This window comes from Filicampus tigris, chromosome 2 (assembly GCF_054856515.1).
Source record: "Filicampus tigris isolate MCC_2025a chromosome 2, RoL_Ftig_1.0, whole genome shotgun sequence".
Lineage (NCBI taxonomy): Eukaryota > Metazoa > Chordata > Actinopteri > Syngnathiformes > Syngnathidae > Filicampus > Filicampus tigris.
The window spans coordinates 22,779,952-22,801,644 of record NC_141218.1 but is presented as its reverse complement, the minus strand read 5'-3'; the positions used below and the strand labels follow the sequence as shown (position 1 = coordinate 22,801,644).

At 41.5% G+C, this 21,693-nt stretch overlaps 1 protein-coding gene across 1 annotated transcript; it reads right to left on the bottom strand.

Moving 5' to 3' along the window:
- Positions 1 to 238: 238 nt before the first annotated feature.
- Positions 239 to 21,506, bottom strand: cul4b (cullin 4B). Its single transcript, XM_086018087.1, has 20 exons — positions 20,559 to 21,506; positions 15,893 to 16,008; positions 15,704 to 15,807; positions 15,527 to 15,596; positions 14,572 to 14,645; positions 14,343 to 14,505; positions 14,139 to 14,228; positions 13,545 to 13,627; positions 13,381 to 13,448; positions 11,663 to 11,781; positions 11,372 to 11,564; positions 11,198 to 11,302; positions 11,001 to 11,111; positions 10,833 to 10,918; positions 8,642 to 8,749; positions 8,441 to 8,554; positions 4,092 to 4,197; positions 3,838 to 4,010; positions 3,609 to 3,761; positions 239 to 1,165 (listed from the first exon to the last, which is right to left on the bottom strand). Exons 1-20 carry the CDS (start codon positions 21,010 to 21,012, stop codon positions 1,070 to 1,072), a joined length of 2,586 nt encoding a protein of 861 aa, XP_085874213.1. The 5' UTR covers positions 21,013 to 21,506; the 3' UTR covers positions 239 to 1,069.
- Positions 21,507 to 21,693: the final 187 nt, after the last annotated feature.

The following is a 21,693-nucleotide window of genomic DNA, read 5'->3' as shown; positions in this document are numbered from 1 at the left end:
GTTTGCATTACACTTCTATCATTTTAAAACTAGGCTGGGCGACCTACAGCCTGCCATTGATTTTTTTTTTTGACCAAAAAACTAAAATAGACTGTTACAAAAAACAAACAAACAAAAAAGAACCCCCAATTCAAATTCCTCTTGTCTCTGGCAAATCAATTCAAACCATACAATCGATGAAAAGAGAATGCACCCAAAATTGACAGTCAGTTTAATCTTCAGAAAGGAACCTAACATGTTTGTACAAAGATGTTTATTCTTTTGTGTTGTACGCCAATGCACACTCATCACTTTCCGCAAGCCCCAAAGAAATCTTTACTGTGTAATATGGCGGGCGGCTGGGCAGGATTTTGGTAATGATGATGAAATGTTGTGCTTTTAGCATTTAAATTGGGGAGGAGGAGAGCGGACTATAAGCACGTCGGATAGGTAAGGTTTATACAAAATAAAAATACCAAAGAAAGCTTGGAGTAGCAGCCTGAATAATGAAGTGCTCCTTTTTTCTGTCATGTGTTGCCATTCACAGTTTTGACAACCTTAATTTGACACACGCACCATGTATTGTAGTCCAATAGTCTCATATTTGACAGGGGCTGACGAAACAAGGATTTTTAAAAAATGTATTTGGAGCCATTCTGGATGTGCGTCGCCATTTACAAGGGGCTGAGCAGGAAAAAAAAGGACAAAGTGACTCGGTAACAAAGAGCATGTTGCGGTGTGGACAAAGAATCTTAAGTTTGAAAATAAATATTTTCTGTTGCTTGGAGAAAAAAAAAACAAAAAAAAAACAGCAAACGTGTGTATGTGTGCATCCTTTGTCCAATGAGCTCAGAGGCACTGAGAAGTATGGACAATCTCTTTCTTTCGATGGAGGCGCAGTCCACAGAATCCATAGACCCCTGACAAACATCCTGTGGAGCGGCATCCATTCAGCTCGTCGATGGTTGGGTTGACGACGACAATGTTAACATCCACTGGGACAAAAAGGTTCATCGAGGCGGATCATTCATGACCATCTGTACCTCTTTTTCTCTCGCTCTTTCACAGTTCGATTTTATTTGTTTGTTCTCTAAGCCACATAGTTGTACTGGTTGGGATTCTCCTTGTCACGCTCCATATAGTCTCTGTCAATGAGAGACTCTATCCTCTTCTTCAGGTCAGCAGGCTGTGTAGAGAAGCAGAGAGGAGGAACAGCATTTGAGCCACACAGTTCATGCATGTACAAATATGTTACGTATTACACAACCTTAAGTACACTTGCACAATGTAATGAAAAGCAATACAAGAGCTCGAGCTTATTAAAAAGATAACACTCACTTTAGTGAGACACTATTGTGACAGTGTGTTTATCATTGTGGCTGTGGTGGTCCAAATGTTAAAAAAAAATACCAAATACAATATCTATTTTATATGTGTCATTACAAATATGAGTTCTGTTAAGTGTGATGGCAATAAGTGTGATTTTTAAATTATTTATGGTACAAGCAAAAAAAAAAAGTTGAGGACTGTCTCATGCCAAGCAAGTTTGGTGCAAACCTGGATGAAAACACTGAGAATTTATGTTCTCTTTTTCACCATCTAGGCTATGATGGAAGGGTTCAAACATCCCGTTTGTATGACTTTTGTTTGCAAAATGTATTGTCCATGTTTGAGTTTATACAGAAGTATGTCAATACTTCTGTATAAGTGATCCTCTCCTTCCTCAGAAAAACAAATGGTTGGGTTCTGAAAAAGCCAATTTTTGTGTGTAAGCGTAAATGCGCCCTCGGTCTGTCTGGAACGTGGACATCAAAATGCCTATAAAATAGGCATTGCCATAAATAAATTCACGACAAAAGACTATTGACTAATCAAGTTCGACCTATTCTACTGCCTACACTGCTCCATTTAATAATCTTTCATTTGTGCTAGTTGAATTTTTATGACAAGTGTTGGCATTTGAAACAACACAGTAATTTTGACCCGTTGACATGTCAGAATTTTGGCCTGTACCAGAAATTGTTGGGTATTTTTACCTGTAACTTGTCAGCCACTCGGAGAAAGGGCTTCCCCAAGTCAAAGACGAAATGAAAGGGTCGAGGAGAATGTTGAGAAACAATGAAGTTGTGCAGTTTTATTATAATTTGAAGGAGTTTTTTGGCCAGATTTTCTATAGGGGATATCAAAAACAATTGCCCCAAATGTTTTGTTCCAGTACAGATAAAATCAATTTCTTCGGACCAAATCGTCCTATTTTCAAAATGCTTGGTGCATTGAACTCAGGTTGAAGTGACCATTCCAAACTGACTCAGCATTTTGACAGTCTTGTCACGTTGCCAGTACTACACGTCAGCAGCTCAATTCACTTCATTCTGCCATGCAGGAGTTCCGACAAGTTGCGCATTCAAATAATTTTGAAAATGTTCCAACTAAAATATTTGGTTGTAATTTTGTTGTACTGCATGTTTTGACAGCAGTTACATTGTTCAAAAAATAAAAAATAAAAAAATAAATCAAGCTCTGATCCTTTGTCAACAAATGTTCCAAAACTAGTGCTGTCGAACGATTACAATTCTTTAACTAATTGATCGCAACATTTTCTGTAATTAATCGCGATTAATTGTATTTTGCAACTACAATTTTTTACAAAGCTTGGAATCGTTATTTACTTGAGTAAAATCTTGTGGAAATGTGGAAAAAAAATAAAAGTATATTTGGATTCAAAGACTGTTCTAATAGTTTTGATCCTTGAATACGATTATTTTCCTGTAAAATACAACAGTTGAACGATACACCAAAGACGTACAACTAATAAGGTATTTGAATTTGGCTGTGCAAAGTGTGCAAATTATTTTGGATTTCTCCAATGAGCCGTCAAGCAACTTTTCAAAAGTAAAACTACGTCTTTGCGACAGTGAGCAGAGGTCATCTGTTACAGGGAGTAAATAACTACCAACAACTTCTTAAGCAGAGGCGCAAGTAAAATGTCATCACAAACGTCTTCTAGTATTCGCTCAAATACGAAGTAAGTGGATTGCATTTATTACACATGCTGTCATTGATCCAGCAAATTTGTCATCGGGTGATTTGTCTCCTTCGGGTATCCGTAGCAGAAAGATGGAGGTGAAACATGTCAGATTACTAGACCTACGGTTACATTAAAAAAATGTACATTGATGTGATAGAACATATATTTTTTTGCATATTAGAATTAATAATGTTAATAATTAAGAATTAATAAACATAGTACCTTTGAAAAAAATTCCAGCTGTAAGCAAATTATTGTTATTATAAGAGCAGCTGCTTGCGTGTGCGAAAGGCCGCGATTTATATATGATCCGACTAATCGCGATTACTGTTGGTGATTAATTGACCAGCAAAATAATTGTTTGTGGCAGCCCTAGTATATATGCACCTAAAGATGTGTCCTGTAAAGCTAAATTAGCCTGAACAAAACGTAAAGTATAAAAACTGACTGACTGATAAGGAATAACAAAACCTGGAATGTCCAGTATTGACCCACAGCAAGCTACTGATAAATGAAAAATCAGTGAATCATTTTGTGCATATGAACCACAAAGGCACCTCCGCTTGATTTGTAGCTTTCGCAAACAAAAAGGCCCACTCACCTTGACGGGGAACTTGAGCTGGTTGTACACCTCGGACATGAGAAGGTTATGGCTCAGAGTCTTTCTCATCTTCATGATGCGCACGATGGCGGCGTCAATCTGATACTGTCGATCCTGGAAGACCCTCTCTGTGGTGCTGGCCTGCTCCTCCACCTGCAGCGACACAAAAACTTCAAAGTTCGTGGCCGACGTCACCGCTGACGACGCTGTTGAGTGTGAAAAGCTCTACCGTCTCTTTCATCTGGATCTGATTTATCTTGATGCGGAAAAGCCTGTGCTTGAATTCATCATTGCAGGAGAACTTATCACCGTCCTCCACATCCTTGCTTTTGGGGATTTTGGTGAGGACACGCGCTTTGCCACATGCCAGTGACTGCAGAGTGCGACGCAGCTCACTGTCCTCTGTAAACAACATGGCACCTGGGATCAGCCGCACTCAATGACAGGGACGTAGCAGCAGAGTGTTGGCTAAACCAAGCGTACCTATTCCTGTGGCCAGTTTGATCTCCTCCAGGGTGAATTCCTCCCCTTCGTTGAACATCAGCAGCACTAATGTTTGGAATAGTGATACCTGCAGCTCCTTCTTGCCCTGATGTGAGAAACAGAACATTACAGTTGATGTAAGAGGACATTTCTTCAAATTCAGTAGGGCAAATTGGACCCATTTAGGCCCTTTCTTCATTGTACCGGTTTTACACCAAAACAGCCTTGCTCCTCCCTGAATGATTGCTTTTGCATTTCACTTTTTCAGGGACATTCAGTTACAATGAAACCGCTTTTCAGAACCTCCTCCGAGGTGGCTGTAAAACACACACCAAGCAGGGCCATGACATTTTTATCCGATTCGCCGACAGATGTAGGCGTTTCTTAAGGAATGTGTCAAGAAACTCCATTGCACATTCCTTTTTCCTGGTTTAAGAATGCAAGATAGTGCAGCCACTTGGCGCCAAGTCATAAAAATACAGCACATACAGTACACATATTACAACATAACCACATTAAAATTTCATTTGTAGCAATGGATGAAATAGTGAAGCTTGTGGTAAAAATTTTAGTGAGCCTCTACGAGTTACTGCCACTGGCGACTCATTATCGTCATCCTCCTGCGTCTAAAGCTTCAGTGGGCCGCCTCTTCATGTTGCTGATACCGGCGGCTCGTCGTCATCACCTGCCAGCATCCGAAGCCGGAGCCTCTGCAGTCCCCGACCCGACAGTTGTGGCGCCCGCCTCGAAAATCTTTACCACATGCTGCATGCACTACTTCAATCATTGGTCCATATGAAATTGTAAACATGGTATGGTAAGTATGACTTAAAAACACAATAAATGTTTACTGTATACTGTTTTATGCCTTGGCTGTGCCACGCTCGGTGAACACGGAAATTGATTTTTCATCAAGCTTCTGTGCATTTGATGGGCTGTAATTTGCGGTGTCACCATATCATGCAACAGCAATTTATAGTTTGCAAAACCAGTGGCCGAGACGTGCCACTCGTGAAATATTATGGCAGACCCCCACACACTGCGAGTCTGTACTGTGCAGTGGAGGCTTATACAGTTCAGTTAATCCCGCCTGAAATGATTGGCGCCTATTGATGAAATGGAAAAGCATCGAAGGCCAAGCCGAACCAAGCGAGGCCAGTGCGGTGCTGTGTCAGGATGTTTTGGAACCTGGAATGAAAAGCGCCTTTGGTGCAGCAGTATCAAATTCATTCAAAATGCTTATCCTCACAATGGTTGCGGGCATGCTGAAGACAATCCAAGCTGCCTTTGAGCAAGAGGCAAGGTACACCCTGAAATGGTCGACTGGACACAAATAGGCAACCATTCATACTCACATTCACAGCTACGGACAAATTAGTCTTCAGTTAACCTACCCTGCATGTTTTGGGAATGTGGGAGGAAACAGTAGTACCCAGAGAAAAGACCCACCCAGGAACGGGGAGAACATTCAAACTCCACAGAGGAAGGCTGGATTCAAACCCACCACCTCTGCACCGGGAGGCTGATATGCTAACCACTTACCCAAATGTCACCCACTCACTAATTAAAAATAAATACGATAACCAGCGCTACTCCGGGGGGATAGGGACCTAGCCCTGCTATAACTATCTCGTATTTTTCGGACTACAAGTCTCTCCGGACTAAAAGTCGCGCCAGGATTTTCTTTTTACCATATTTTTCAGACTATAAGCCGCAACCTTTTTCCTAGATTTTGAGCCCTGCGGCTTATGGTCCGGTGCGGCTATTCTGTGGATTTTTCTTCCACCGCTAGGAGCGCTCTAACCGGAATGACAGTACAATTCAATACAAAACATTTCCGATTGACTGGATGTGACTGCAGGCAGAGGAGTTCAACAGGCGAGGGCGCCATAGACTAGGTTATTGTATTAGGTGCTGTAATGCTTTGATTCTATGTTTTCCTAGAGGTCCGTGAAGTGCACATGAATGCGATTGGCTGATGTTTCGTCTGTTCTGTTGCTTCGATGTGAAATGCTATTGTTGATTTAGCACGTCATGTGTTAGATTGGCTGACTTTATTAACATAAAACAAGACAGGTGCACATGTAGAATGTAGTAGAACAATAGATGGTGGAGTCTGGTGGACACAAGCTGACAAACTGGAGCGGCAGTCGGCAGTGAAATGAAGATAGGTACTGTTTATTTTCTCTTGGTTCTCTTCTGTTGTAATCAGCAACGTTGCTGCAGTGTTAAAAGGCACTGTTAGGAAAGAATCTGCTCAGGTACATTTACAGTTCATAATCGTTCTGTAAATGCAGTAAATATAAAAGTTTTCAACATAGATAGGTGCGTCTTATATAAAAGGTGCAGCTTATTTAAGTTCCCCCCAAATGTTCGAAAAATAGAGTGGGCGCGGCTTATATAACGGTGCGGCTTATAGCCCAGAAAATACGGTTATTTAAAATGCATAACCTTAACTAGAATACTGCGTCGCATTGTGACCAAAGGTAGAATCCTGGTCAGTTATTGTGCCTTTTGGTGCTTTAAATAGTAAATCCTTGTTGTGCCGGATGCCGCACGCTAAACTAGCGACCTAGCTGGTGAGACTGTCGCACGCACTCCATTTCAGGTGGCGGTAATGCACGAAACGTTTTTCCAACAGACAAAGAGAGCATAGAGAAGAAAAAGAAACAGTAGTAGTACTAGTGATAACTAATAGTGATGGCAAAATGAAGCCCAATAAAGCAGTCAAGCCCTGCAGGGAAATACTTCACACACGTAGGGGCTTCAAGATGATTCATTTCCTCGACTACGCCATCGTGTGGACAGAAAAATGTATAACATTCTTGATGCTTGCAATAAAACGGTGGAGTGTAAATCATGCTCCGAATTCAAAAAATATCATTTGAAGAGTGTTTAAACATGAATTGTTCTGTGTTACTTTTTTATGTTTGTGCTTATGCAACAAGTGAAAATGTGAAATAGGGAGGTAAAATAAAGTGTTTCTTCATTTTTATTTAAAAACAATATTTTTTTTCCAAAGGTTTTGGACTCAGGCGGTTTCTTTTTTTGCAGAGAATTTCATCTGCTTTTAAAAAAACTCTTTCACATGGAACTGATGAAGCACGGGTGCATAGATATGAGATCGCAAGTTTGTATGGATTTGGAAGCATTTCACTGCCGCTTTTATTTCATAACTACTGTACACTCAAACCTATTGAATCATTTCCTGAATCAGTTACGTGGTACACCCGCTTCGCGGGGCTTCAAATGTCACCACGTACGTCATCAACACGTGAATCGACCTGCCATTCAAGAACCACTCATCTACATTACTCGGCACATGCTTCAGGGATTCGACCCAAGAAGCACATCACTGGTAACTAACATGGAACACATGTTGTTAGTTTGATGACACGCACAAACACGCATGTAAATGACCATTTATTGAGTCCAGAAAAAAACAAAAAACTGTCCACTTCATTAATCGAAAGAAAAGGCGATATAGTAATTAGTGATGTCAAGAAGTAAATGGTTAGCACCCTAAACTCCAGGGGCCGCACTTATCAAAGAGTGCGTAAAAACAGGTTCTAAATTCGTTCATATGACTTAAACTTAAGGCTTCTTTCTACTCCCTTGCATCACCTGACCGACGCAGAGTGCAGCACGACATGTTGGTGACAGGTCTGCAACACATGCCCCGCACACGTCAGAAATCGTTGCTGCGTATACGATGCTAGGGCTGCTCGATTATGAAAAAAATATGAATCACGATTAATTTGGTAACAATTGAAATCACGATTATTCAAACGATTATTTATTTTTTTGCTACAAAACAAGAACTGGTTTAAACATGTAATAAATTCAAATTCAAAATGTAAAAGAAAAATTTAAGTTCGTTTTGGACCCAACAACATTTATTAAATTAAGTATTTTTAAGAAAAAAAACGAAGTGCAAATGTATAACTTAAAGTATGGTTTCCTTGTATAAACAAACGAGTTAACTTGCTATGCACTTTTGCACAATTCGATTTTTAGGATTTAGTGCTGCATTGATGCTAATGCAAGAGTTGCTTGATGGTTTAAATTGACCACAACAGTGCTACTTATTTTCGTTACCACATCAAGTCAAGTCAAATTTATTTGTATAGTCCTCAATCACAGGAAAGCATCTATCTATAGTGTTTCCCATTGTATTAAGCTAGCAGACTTATTTTAGTCGAATGATAATGGCAGTGATGCTGTGTTGAATATATTATGAATGAACATTTATGACAAATGTGTGTTTAAGCTGCAGGGGTTAAAGTTGAGTGAAAAAAAACATGTCTTATTGTCCAAACTTTGGGGTATTCCAGAAATAGAGGACCCACCTCTTTAAATTCAGCTTTTAAGACACAGTGGCCGAGCGTCGACTGCCACTGCAATTTCCTGCCGCTGTGCTTGCCCAGGTAGAAGGTCTTGAAGATCTCTTGCAGGCGCACCATCTGGACGCAGATAACAGTGGCATTTCAGCGCAACACATTTATTACACGTCAGGTTATACAACAGCTTTTAGTTAAATAATTGCTCACCTCGGGAGGCAGATGCACTTCCATGGGGATGTAAGTGGGCCAGTAGCCCATTGTGAGGATGTTCACAGTCAGTTCGATGTTACCGGGAATGTTTTGGCACTGCATATACTGAAAGACATACGACATGGCAGAAGATGAGCGTGCTTTAGTGAGGCCTTCTGTCTTCTTGTAGGTAGAAGATGACAATGTTCAGCAATAATCATAAGAGAATAATGACACAATCTTAAATCAAATATTTTTGTCACAGGGTCATCATGGTTATGAGCATTTTATTGTGATTATGTAATAAAATTTCCTCGTTTGTCATGTTTGAGTTTCGATACCTGTAATCATACATATCACCTAATGAATATACTGGGTGGGGGGTCCTCAGTTTACTACAATTAGAATCTTTTTTTTCATAGCCCAAGGAAATTATGCTATGATGGAGTTCTGCTCCTATGGTGACAACATAACCTGAATTTGTAAACAAGTCAGAGTGCACAGTGGTCTCTCACCAAGCTTTACTAATGTCGTAGTAAAGTCATAATTACAATAACTCTTCTAGGCCATAAACAAACCGGTAATCAAATGACAAAAGTAAGCACTGTGGTAACTGAGCATTGCCTTCTTGTGCCTTTGTGATGACTGTTAACTTTGTGTGCTGTATGTAGAGTAAATCGAGGACCCGACAGTGAAATAGATCAGACTATTGAGTCTGAGAGTTCATACGGGAATTCAACTTTTCTGTCTGTAATCTAAAATAAATATATAAATAAAGCTTTTTTTCCCCCTAACATTACATTTTTATTTTTAATTCTCATGACTTCACAAATGTTTGTTGTACTTTTACCATGTTTTTCGAGATACTGTGGCCCTTTTCCCTGGTCAAGGCTGCCAAATGCAGTTCGCCATGATAACAGTCAGTATGTATTTCACAAGAATTGGACTCACAAAGTACATAGTATTTGTTAGCGTTTGTAATTGTCATCACTTGGTGAGAAAATTGACCACAGGGGAGCAATAAAGTTACAGTTATAGTTCCGTGTATGGTTTGTGCAACGGAAGATCAACTAGCGACCAAAAACAGGAAATTGGAAGGATTGCTGGAGAGATGTCAGCACTTGGGGTGTCCTTGAGCAAAGGAACAAACTATGCACCAACCTGACCTTGGACATTTCCGTATAAAGTACATTCTAACTACAGCAATCCCTCGCCACTTTGCGGTTCGATTTTCGCAGCCCGAGTGCGTCAGAGGTTTTCAAAAAGTATTCATCAAAAAATATAAATGAAAAATACAGTCATATTGCAGAAAGACGCATTGTTTCAAAGAGATGAGTTGACTCAAAGGCTTTGGACATACCCGCAGGCACTCACAAAAGGCTCGCGATTGGTTCCCGGCGCGAGATCGACAAATGAGAGCATGAGTGGATTTATCCCGTGAGCTGATTGGCTGCGCATCATCGCGGCCTCTCGCTAGCCTCGTCCACGCTAACAATTGAACAGCTCTTTTGGGCAACATTCAACAATTCTGTTCGAAGACTCATAACGTTATTCAAATGTGACGTTCAGTTAGTCAGAGTCAAGCCGGATAAGCGGATCGTAAACAGCTGTGTTCAGAGGTTGTGAGCGGAGCGTGCTCAGCCAACCGGCAAGCACGACGATGAAACATCGGCAAATGAAATGTTAAAGTGCTCAAGTGGTTAGCACATTTGCCTCACAGTTTTGATGTTCTGGGTTTGAATATCGGCTCAGGCCGCCCTGTGCGGAGGTCGCATCTTCTGCCTGTTTTCTCTGGGGCACACCGGCTTTTCCCACTTTACAAAAATACGCATCTTAGGTTCATTGACGACTCTAAATTGCCTACAGGTATGAATGTGAATGCTTGTATCCCTGCGATTGGCTGGTGAACAGTCCAGTCTGTATCCCAGTCCTCTAACACAAGGTCAGGTGAGATAGGGTCAAACTCATCCGTGATCCTAATGAAGACAAGTGCTACAAAAAAATGGAAGGATGGTTGTCTCTGCGTCTGTATTTTGCTGTAATAACATGATGGGTACATTGAAAATAATGGGGAAGCCACTTTGGCTGTCACCTCTCTGCCAACAGCCTATTTGGCTATTACGAGTTCTTTCACTGTCCCTTTTCTCAATAATGGCACATTGCAGCTAATTAGCGACAAGAAACAAGGGACCTTTTTGTGCATTCTTACCTGTTTGAACTGCACCATGATGTCTTTAGAAAGCTCCATATCTTTGAACATCCCCTCCAGTTTGCTGGTGAATGCTGCTCCACATTCTAGGATGAAAACATATAGTCAATACAAACCCCCTCCCTGGTCATTAATATCAATTTTTCATTTTCATTTTTTTTTTTTTACCATGTTTTAGTTTGGACAACATCGACTTCTCAGCGTCCACAGAAGCACTTTTTCCAACCAGTAACCTCTTGGCTAGATCCTTCTTGTAAAAAGCCTCAAAAACATCTTTTCCTGAAGGAAAGCAAATGGGTTAATATGCTCAGAAATGACCACAGAGGGGACACACCACCACTGTTATAAAGCTTCTCAAATATTACCATAGATGAATCTAAATATAATCATTATCTTGTCCAGCATCTTTTCCAATTCTTCATCTGTTGCCTCTTTGTTTCCAGCTCGCAGTTTAGAATCCACATGTTTGGCTGGAAATGAAAGGGCGTTTAGACGCAAGAGGTGGACGTTTCGGACTTCAACTTTGTGGAAAATCTCACCTATGAGCTCTGCAGGTTTATTTGGCCGCTTGTTGATGAATGTTTCGAAAGCCTCCTTCATCGCATTCACAAACTTCTCGTTCTTCATGAAACACACATCGATAATGTGGTCCACCTTGTCTTTGAAGTCCAGCAACTCCTGCACCATGGTTTTGTCTTTTTCAGGGTTGATCACGATTGTGCTTCCAAAAGCCTGCAGGATGAGTTCGTAGTGTGTTGTGAGAATCAAACTTTCAGAGTAAAGAAAACAGTGGCTCCCATCATATTCACAAAATACAAATATGCATGTACCTTTATGTACTCGATCCACTGTTGCAGGAGGACCTGAACGCCACCTCGCACTCGGCTGAAGAGCTGATAGAGGAGGGACAAATCCTGAATCCTGTTTTCATCCAGCAGGTGCGTCAGCCCTGGAGCAAAAATTCACATTTAGTCAAAATAAAGGATCCAAAAAGTCTGAGTGGTGTGGCGGGAAATATCACAATAACTTAAAAAACATGACCTTGATAAAATAAAGTCTATTAATTGTCCAGCCCTATACAGGGTTAGGTTAACATTTATTTCACTTGTGGTCTTTGTCTCAGTGAATAATAGGAAAGTAACACTTGGTTTACTTAGATTACGTTGAGGTAATTATCTTGTCTAACTAGAATCTAGCAGCAACTGGTCAAAGACAAAAATCTACACGAAGACTCTGTTTGGCATTGTGCATTCATTCTGGTGCTGTTTACACGTCTTTCTACATTTGTCTGTGTCTGCTTGTTTATTGTTCTTGTCCATTTGCACGTGGTGAGGTATAAAGATTTGTGTTTCGGACCAAATATCCTTGCTCCGTGACACATCTGTTATCTAACCTCTTTTCAAAGTTTAACTGCACAAGCTATTTTGTTTTTAATTTTTTTGTTTCTGGTATTCTCTGAATTGGAGCAGGTCATAGTTTTCACCAGAGCTGGGCACTTGACCCTTTTTTGCCAGTCCGTCCTCCGTCCGTGACCAGGGTACCCTTTCGGCCTCGTCCCTCCGTCCTTATTCATAATAATTATCGTCCTCCGACCCCGTCCGTTTAAAGCGGTTCCATCCTTAGGTCCGCCCACACGTAGACAAAAAAAAAAGTCCATGAATGATGCGGCGGGAGAGATGCTAACGGTAGAGGTTTATTTGAAGGTCATTAGCTGGCTAAGAAGCGAGCGATTTGAGAATTGCAATGTAACTGCTTTATTTAACAGCGGGCATTGTTCATATGTCAATGCCGCGGACGTGAAAGAGGTCATTCACTGAACAGATGGGCGGAGACCCTCGGTCCAGGGAGCGCTTCCATTGGTCGGCCCTTCGGGATGCTGATTGGCTCGCAGGTTTCGCCTTCGCTTCCGGAGCACTGACTGAAACACCCTCAATTTGTGTGTGGAGAAACAAATCGCGCAGGAGCAGCTTTGGTGCTGCTATGTTGTTCAATTGTACCTTGCGGCGTGATTCAATTGAAGTCAATGTAGTTAGTGCGGGCGGGCGCAGTTGCGTGAAGGACGGGATGGATGATGTGATGGATGATGTGTTTGAAGCGGTGAGACACAGAGATGCTGCGGAATTCAGGTTTTAAATTTTCCGTGGTCAAACACCAGCCCTTTTTCTTTGTCTCACTCTTCTTCTCATTCTTCCTTTTCGTCTCCCCTCCGTGCAGACTGAACGTGTACAGTGCACAGCGTTCCCGCCGGGGCCTTGCCAATGCAAGTAAGTACATGCACTTGGGTAACTAGTGGCGCGTTTGAAGCGTTCGGAGGCAATTTTTGTAATTTGCCCATTTTGCCGAGTAGGTTGAGATAAACACGCATGAGGGACGATAAGTGGGCCGGACTAAAATCCAGCTCCGCCCTTGCTTAGTCCGCCCCTTTTTTAAAACTTGTCACCCCCGTACTCCGTCCCCAAAATGGGCATCGGTCCGGGACGGAAGGACGGACAGTTCCGCCCCAAGGGACGGACTGCCCAGCTCTGGTTTTCACATTTTAGCTACTAACCTTTTTGCAGAGTTGCGGTGAGATGTTCACCCAGCAGCTGCTTCTCGACTGTGGCAATAAGAGGTTTTCTACAATACAAAGAAACAATTAGAAATGTATTTCATTTGATTTTATTTATTGATTTTATCAGAATGAAGCTTCAAAAGTGAAGGGGTAACACTCACTGTGTGCTCTGGTCTAGATAGGTAATGACTCGGTCCGCCTCCTCCTCCAAGCGTTTGTTGACATGGTGCAAATACTCTGGTACCTGCAAGCATACGATGGCCAGGCAGTGAGATTTACTGGACAATAGCTATTGAGAAGCAGGCAACCGTATATGGTGACATGAGTCCAAATGAACACCACACAGTATTGATGCTATTTCTTTCAACCAACTACAGTATTAAAGAAAACTCATGATCATACTGACAAAGTTAAATCTAAAGATAATGAAAATCATAGAAATAAAATCAGGATTAAAATTTATCAGAAGACTCTTGATGTACTACACAATAATTTTCTGTGGTAAAACAGTGCATTTGAAGTATTTCAATGAGTACTCCGTTTTATTTTGTTGCATTTTTTCTTGACATAGATTGTAACGTACGTAACGTAAAAAATATTCCAAATCAAGGATTCCTCCCCAAATAGACATCCCACTCGCTCACCCCATCTGCACTGGCATAAATAAATACCCTGCAAACTGATTGAGGAAATACAGTTTAGTGTCATGTTTGTCCAGTTCTTCATATTGACAAGAATCCAGTCACAGCGCTCACCTCTCGCTCCTGCATCAGCCTCTGGCCTTCTGCAGCATACAGGCGATTTGTCTCCTCCAAAAAGCGCTGCTCAAAGGAGTCTTGATAAATCTGTCGGAGTCAGAGCACTTTCACTAAAGTCATCCGTCACAGGACACCGACGCAAAGAAGCTGCCAAAAAGTGACATGAACCATCAGTACAAAAACACCGGACAGTTGGTTTACCTGCAAGTCTGAGAGCATGCTCAGCAGGCTCCTCAGCAGACTGCGGTCTATCGCCTCGCCGTTGCGCTCCCTCTCGATGAGCAGCAGAATGCCGTCAATGGTTTTACTCTGGACCTTCAGGTCGCTAATGATGTAGAACCTGAAGAGCTCCAGGCCCATGTCCCTGCGCAAGATGAACAACTTGTGAGCAGGCACTTCATTGGAAGGGAATAGATCGCAGATCACTCACCAAATGGATGGCAGCATCGAGTTTTGTAAAACATAGGTGCGGTCCAAAAATAAAAATATACCCCTGATCATGATCTGTGGAGCAAAGAAAATTCGGATTAAAACAAATCCAGCAATTTTCCATCGCACGATTCCTCGTTTGGGTTGTAGGCGACAGTCCTCGTGCAACCTGGACAGGTCGCCAGTGAATCACAGGGAACAAATAGAAAACCATTCACACATTTATGGACAATTTCTCTTGGGATGCAGGAAGAAGCCAGAGTACCTGGACAAAACCCACAAACTTTTATAGATTGTTAGAAAGCTCACATTGTTTCGAAATTTGTTGCCACGTTGTTGTCATCGTTTAATGCAGTTATGGAATTTTTTTCTGTCCGAACCTGAAATGTCCTACTATGTAAACAGTCTTTGAATGAACCCTGTGTCTCGCACGGAATGCGAGTGTCATCAATGTTTATTTAAGATCTGCGTTTTATAGATAAAGGGTCAGGGTGCAAACATTGAAAACCTTTCTGTAGCCCTCTAGAACCCCCTTTACAATACATAACTGTTATTAAATTGTGATTAGGTCGTTGGTAGACAGAAGTTTAATCACTAAATACAATTCAGAATGTGTCGTCTGCCGTTTGAATCTCATGCCTCCTCATCTTCTGCTTTTTCCGGAGATGTGACGTCACAGTAGCCGGAGGATTCAGTGACTACTAATCATGAACGGTCTAATAACGCCCCCTTCTGTCGCCTCGTGTGTTTCAAAATACTCTCATTCCAAAACATTGCTCGCCATTGAATGTGCTGTGTTTGTAGTGTGGGAAAGACTGTTCAAGAATGGACGGTGTTCTACCTACTGCAATTGAATTGAATGTCATGACAATGCCCACCTCCTGTATGACGTAGCTTTAAGTCAAGAACAAAAACGGTGTAAATGTATTGGCGATACCCAATGCATTAAAACGCACCATTTGTCTGCAGTGATCTTGCCAGCACTTGTCAATTTTCTTCAGGAAGAGCACACTGTCCAGGGCACCCGTGAGAATGGCATTAAGGCAAACATCAGGTTACTACTATAGTAATGATACAATCACTGAATTTAACAGGCGTGTTTTGTGACAAACAAAAAGCAAAACAAAGGATATTCTCTGAACTGATCGATCTGGGCCTTGATGTGATCTTCACACACGGCCCTCAGCTGTTTGTAAAGCTTGGCAGAAATCTTGTGGGAGCACAGGTTCTCAACGGCCTGCAGAAGGGATAAAGGACAATATGAGGTTTAGGCACAGGAAGAAGATGAAGGAGCGATCGGCATGTAAAGGGGAACACAATACCTGGTAGAGCTCCTCCAGGTTGTACTTGATGGACGTGCTGTTCTGAATGGCCTCCACCGCCTCCTTCAGCTTCTGCCACGTCTCCTGTGTGTAGTTCTCTGGCAACTTGGGCTTTTCTAGGTGCAGAAAAACACAGATTTGTTTTCATAATGTACATCTGGCTATTCACTGTAATGACAAAATTAGTTCTACCTTTACAAAAATCAATGCTCAGTATCGATTGACAATGGGGGAGTGGTAAATAATTGAAAAATATACTAATCTACAGTGGTGTAGTGCTGCAATGCATTCTACTGAGACACACACTGCGCCACATACAGTAAATAAACTAATAATGTATTTCTGCTATAGAACTTCAATTCTGTCATTAGCTCAAAATAAATTGCGTCGCAGAACTACTATTTCTAATAAATCTCATATTCTACGATATTTATTTGACACAAGGGTAAAAATAACCATACAGGACGAAATGGTTGTAGAAGATTGACACTCCATTCTCCAACTCTGTTCAACGCAATGGTCGCTGTCCGACAAATATTTTACAGGGCACACCAGATTCAGGGGCTGATGTAATTCAATTATCTAATTGTGGGATGATGCAATCTCACAGATGTGGGTGGACTTGCAGAAAGTTGAACTCAAGCATACAGAGAATATGACTCAAGCAAAAGTAAAAAAAAAAAAAAAAAAAAAGTTTAAATAAAAAATAAAAAGTTGTCCTCCGAATAATTACTTAAGTATTCAGTGAAAAAACTACTCAAGCACTGAATAACTTCCCACTTCGCATTTGTGGGGTTTTTCCCATCTAATACAGAAAAATATGTGGAATAAGTGGAACTCCAGATACTGTCCAACAATATCACTTCAACTAAAACAATAGACTAAATGCTTATAAAATACCAAATTAAGGCAAATCCAGCCGCAAGAAATTGTCTTTTTTTGTTTTGAAATTAACTTTCTTTGTTTATACGTCTGAAACAGCACAAGTTCAAAGTGGAGTTCTTGTAGGCTGAAATGTGGACATTTTTTAGGCAGACACAGATGACACAGTGCATCGTAATCTGTAAATCAAACAGATCGAATATGGCGACAGGAGTGCCTATTATGACTGTGAATCGTACACTGAGGAAACCCTCCATTGTTTCGACCAAGCCATATTCACATACATGAGCCACTTCCAAAAGTGAGCTTCTATGTGAGCAGAGCTGCAGAGGCTTTGTGTGTCTGGTCATGTGATTGGCTGGCTCCGTTTGATTGGTCAAAAGAGTGAAAAGTCACCAGAGGTTATGTTAGATAGGTGAAAAAGTCATGTGAGGCGGAAATCTCTCTGAGTGCAATGCAAATAAACTGTGCAAGAATGGCTAGATAAAAATAAAAGCAGCCAGCGGAATGTCGCTCAGTGTAACGGAGTAAAAGTGACGTTTCTTCATGAAAATACTCAAGTAAAAGTAAAACACCTGTTGCATTAAAACAACTCAGTCAAGTACAACTTATCCACAAAGTTATTTAAGTAAAGGTAACAGAGTAAATGTAGTGTATTCTTCCCATCATTGCGTGTCACCGAGAGAGAACGCATGCAGTTCTAAAAGGTCAAATATGTAAAATAAGCGTTTCATTTACATTCCCATTTATGAACAATTCAGCCTGAGTACCCGCAGAAAGTCTACACAGGCACAGGAACAACATACAAACTCCACACAGCGATTCAAACGCTGCCGTGTTGAGTACCAACATAAAAAATGAAATGTTCTGTTGTTATGCACATTTCATATACTGTAATTCAAAAACGGTCAACCCCACAGATTTCAATTTGGCATTTGCAGACTTTTGGAGGGGGAACCTATCCTCCATTATTCACACCAAATTTTGTTCATTCTGTTTTCATGCTCAGGTCAAAGTAATAAAAGCTCTACTTTGTCTCTAACTGGTGGACTCTCGGTCTTGTTGTTAGGTTGAATTCATTCGTAGTAGGGAGGGATGTCCCAATCACATTTTTTTGCACCCAAGTCCAAGTCAACTGATTTTGAGGATCTGCTGATACTGAGTCCCAATTCGTTAAAAATGTTCTTGACAATAATATGTTCTATGCAGCCCCACTAGTCTAAAGATGGCATTCTACTTAATATTGCATTTGTGGAGGATGAGTTCAGCATCAAAATCCACTTGTTTGTATCCATCTCAGGGGGTCGCCCTTTTGCCACTTTCTGTTGACTGAAAATGACATCACAGGCTCTGGTAACGACCAATCACAGCTCATCTGTTGTCTGTGCTTGATCATATATCAACAAGTGACTTTAGTGACTTAATACAGCTTGTGTAAAGTGCTAGAACTCCTATTTGTTTACCCATGTGTGATTACACATCTATTTAACTTTGTGCTAGTGTGTTATTTAGGCTAAATATGCCAATAGTACTTATGAGCTTCAGGTGAAGGTGGTATGTTTGTATTAAATAATTGAACTACTGAATTCAGTCATTTAGAGCTCTGTGATATAATATATCGTAGTGCGATATAAAAACGTCTTCCATGCCATGTAACCCTCTTATCGATTATATATTTTTGACGTGTGGGGTATTGGGTTAGCTCGTTTGATACACTAATGTAGCATCCAAGATGTGAAGACAACAACTGTCGTCGCATCCTTGTGCCTCACTCTCCAGGCATGACTAATGGATTTACACGCTCTACAATTGTTACACGAATGTAACAGTTGGATAATGTAGGGAGTGGGTGCAGGGATTATATGATAAAGAGTTGATTTTTATGTTATGCTTGTTACTTCAGAGTCGAGTTCACTAGACGGAGTCTGTGCATTGTGCATGTGCTCCAAAAGAATACAAGTTTGTTAGTTTTTGTGTGGCAAGTGTGACGCTAAGACGGCCTACACCTTGGACGCTACCCTACTGTTGTATGCACAATGCACCCACCTTATCCCTATGCCCCATGAGCCTTTCCGCTGTGTATGTGCACGACTTCCAGTATTCGCCGGAACTGGCGTTTTGTTTACATGGTAACTGTTTGCACAAGTCCACTTTGAGTAACAGTTTCAGACTTAAACAATGTGGGAACACCAGTTCCTGCATCTTAGAAGAAAAAACATTTCAATCATGCTTCCAACTAATATGGCGGGGTAGGAGGATGGCATTAAAAAGTGTACAGCGACAACGTAGAGCCACATTTTTAGCTACTTTCTGAACTCTGTCACTTCAGAGGGTGAGGCGATGAGCAACGTCAAAAGCTCTAAGGCGTATCAGTACCTACACAGTAAGAAAGTTGGGCGCGATTGTTAAAGAGGTTGGACACAGTCTTATTTCGCTTCAAGCAGATGTCGGACCCAGCCAAAGCCAATACTTCCCACGACATGGCAACTACATGACTGGCAATTGTACCGATTATCACGACATCAAAACATTGCTATTGTAGTCACAAATTCAACTTCTTCTGGTTGTGAGAACACCAACAGCGCAACAAGTTCCCAAGCTGTGCAAGACATTTTTGAATGCAGAAGGGGCTTATGATCATTTAGAAAAGTAAAAAAAAAAAGTTCAAAACCGCTCCATGAAACAAAAGCCACTGTAAAACAAATGGCTCCCTCCTGTCTCCAGTCTTACAGGAAGTCACGCATATGATTGCTTCTACATCAGAGCCCTCAGGAATAAGGTGGATAACATTAATGGAAATGCAGCAATTCAATTACTATGAGGTAGCAAATACTGGCACTGATAAGGGAGCATGGATGTAAACAATATTGTACAGCACAATGTACACAATAATATACATTCCTTGAAAACTAGCTGCACTATAAAATATTTAGAATTGCATTTTTACACTGCATAGTTTTGTTACTCTATTTTTAGTTATCTTTAATTTTGTTGTTTTATACCCATAAGGCTCCGGCCTCCCTGTGTGGAGTTTGCATGTTCTCCCCGTACCTGCGTGGGTTTTCTCCAGGAACTCCAGTTTCCTCCCACATTCCAAAAACATGCATGGTAAGTTGATTGGACTCTCTAAATTGCCCCTAGGTGTGATTGTGAGTGTGGATGTTTGTCTTTGTGTGCCCTGCGATTGGCTGGCAACCGATACAGGGTGTCCCCCGCCTACTGCTCGAAGACAGCTGGGATAGGCTCCAGCACACCCCGCGACCCTTGTGAGGAGAAGCGGTATAGATAATGGATGGATGGATACCCATAAATGTTTATTCTAAACAAATAAGAAAAAAAGAAAATTAACATTAATTTCATGCAATTTTAAGGAAAAACACTAATTCAGGAAAATATACTTAATATAATCTCAATATAAAATGTGCTATATCGGATGTAACATTTTCTCCATTTTGCACCACACTACTCACTTATGTAACATGGGTTCATGATTTTGTACAAGCTAGATGTATGCTACTTTAAAAAGGGTTAGTGCCTGGTCCCTATTTCTTGTGAATAGTGGGGGTTGTTCACGGTATATTTCGTTATTTTTTTTGTTGCAACATTAAGAAGAAAATTGGAAGCCATATTAGCTTCATCTTAAATTGAATCAAGCATAAACCGCATTCAAAATACAACCACAAGGCTCTGGAAATTTTATCTATTGACTTAAGTTGTAATGTTGTTGGGGGGGCGGTGTGTACAAACTCAAATGGTGTATTATGACATTATTATGATGGTATACCTTTGAAATTCTTGATGACTAGCTTCTTGGCGGCGCCGGGCTTGCTGTTGGAGAAGGTCCCCGAGCCCGCCGCGCTCTTGGTCAGCCCGTTGGCATGGTGGCCCCCCACGCCGGCGGCCAGGAGCACGGCTTTGCTTTTGTTATTGGAGGACGAAGCAGTGGCAGCCTCCTCGGCCATTTTCACATCCAGCCCGATGAAGTCCACGGAGTCCTCGAAGCGTAACTTCTTCTGGATGTGCACCGGCGACGAGGAGGCAGACGAGGAGGAAGTGAGGGTCTTGGGAGGCGAAGGGGAGATGTTGTCGCTGGTCTCTTCCCTCTCGGAGCCGTTTATTTTCCTCTTCTTCGAAGATATAATGTTGCCGCTGTCGTTTTTGACATCAGTAGCCGTTGCTCTTGCCTCCTGGGTTGGCGGTGGTGGGGGGTTAGGGGAAGATAAACCTGTTGGAAACATGAAAGAACGGGGAATACTAATTCTTAGCAGCCAGTCTTCTAATCGGAAACTTCCCAAAGCTAGTGAAGCGGACGAGCTCAATGTTGGCGGGCGCTTCTTGAGCTCCACGCGAAGCCGCCCTCAGCTTGCTTCTTTTATCCCGCGGGGGAGAAAGATAGGAGAGTGAAAATTGCCAAAGTACAAGCTCCACTTGCAGCTAGTCTGCTCTCTTTCTTGTTATTGCTGCTGGCATCCAAAAGAAAGATGGTGGCCTATTGCTTCCTCTTCTCGCTCCGCTCTTCTTTAACCGCGTTGTCGAGTCGTCCGGCGAACAACACCTGACGAGGGGAGTCCGTCAAAAATAACCCTTACGAAAGGACTAAAGTTAGGAAATGAGTGGGATCACACGCGTGTAAAGAGGACATTAGTAACCACGAGAAAAACGGCTCATAAAAACTACTCGCTGACCCCACCGGAAGTACTTTGTACAAAAGTACTTTTTTGCACAACGTGTTTTTTTTTTACATGCTTGCTGTTTGCCCACAAGATGGAGCCATATAATGATTAAATACAGAGGGAGGCTTCAGCTAGTATACTATTTAAACTATACAGCCCAACTTTATTCGGATGGATGGATGGATGGAGAGAGAGAGAGAAAGAGAGAGAGAGAGGGGGGGGGTATGGGAACCCTTTGGAATGTAC

Coding starts and splice junctions, on each gene's coding strand:
- cul4b (XM_086018087.1), bottom strand. CDS start 21,012: ATGTTTCCAACAGGTTTATCTTCCCCTAACCCCCCACCACCGCCAACC. Junction 15,597..15,703: donor CAGATCGATCAGTTCAGAGA/ATATCCTTTGTT, acceptor TGCCATTCTCAC/GGGTGCCCTGGACAGTGTGC. Junction 4,198..8,440: donor TAAAAGCTGAATTTAAAGAG/GTGGGTCCTCTA, acceptor TTCTCACATCAG/GGCAAGAAGGAGCTGCAGGT.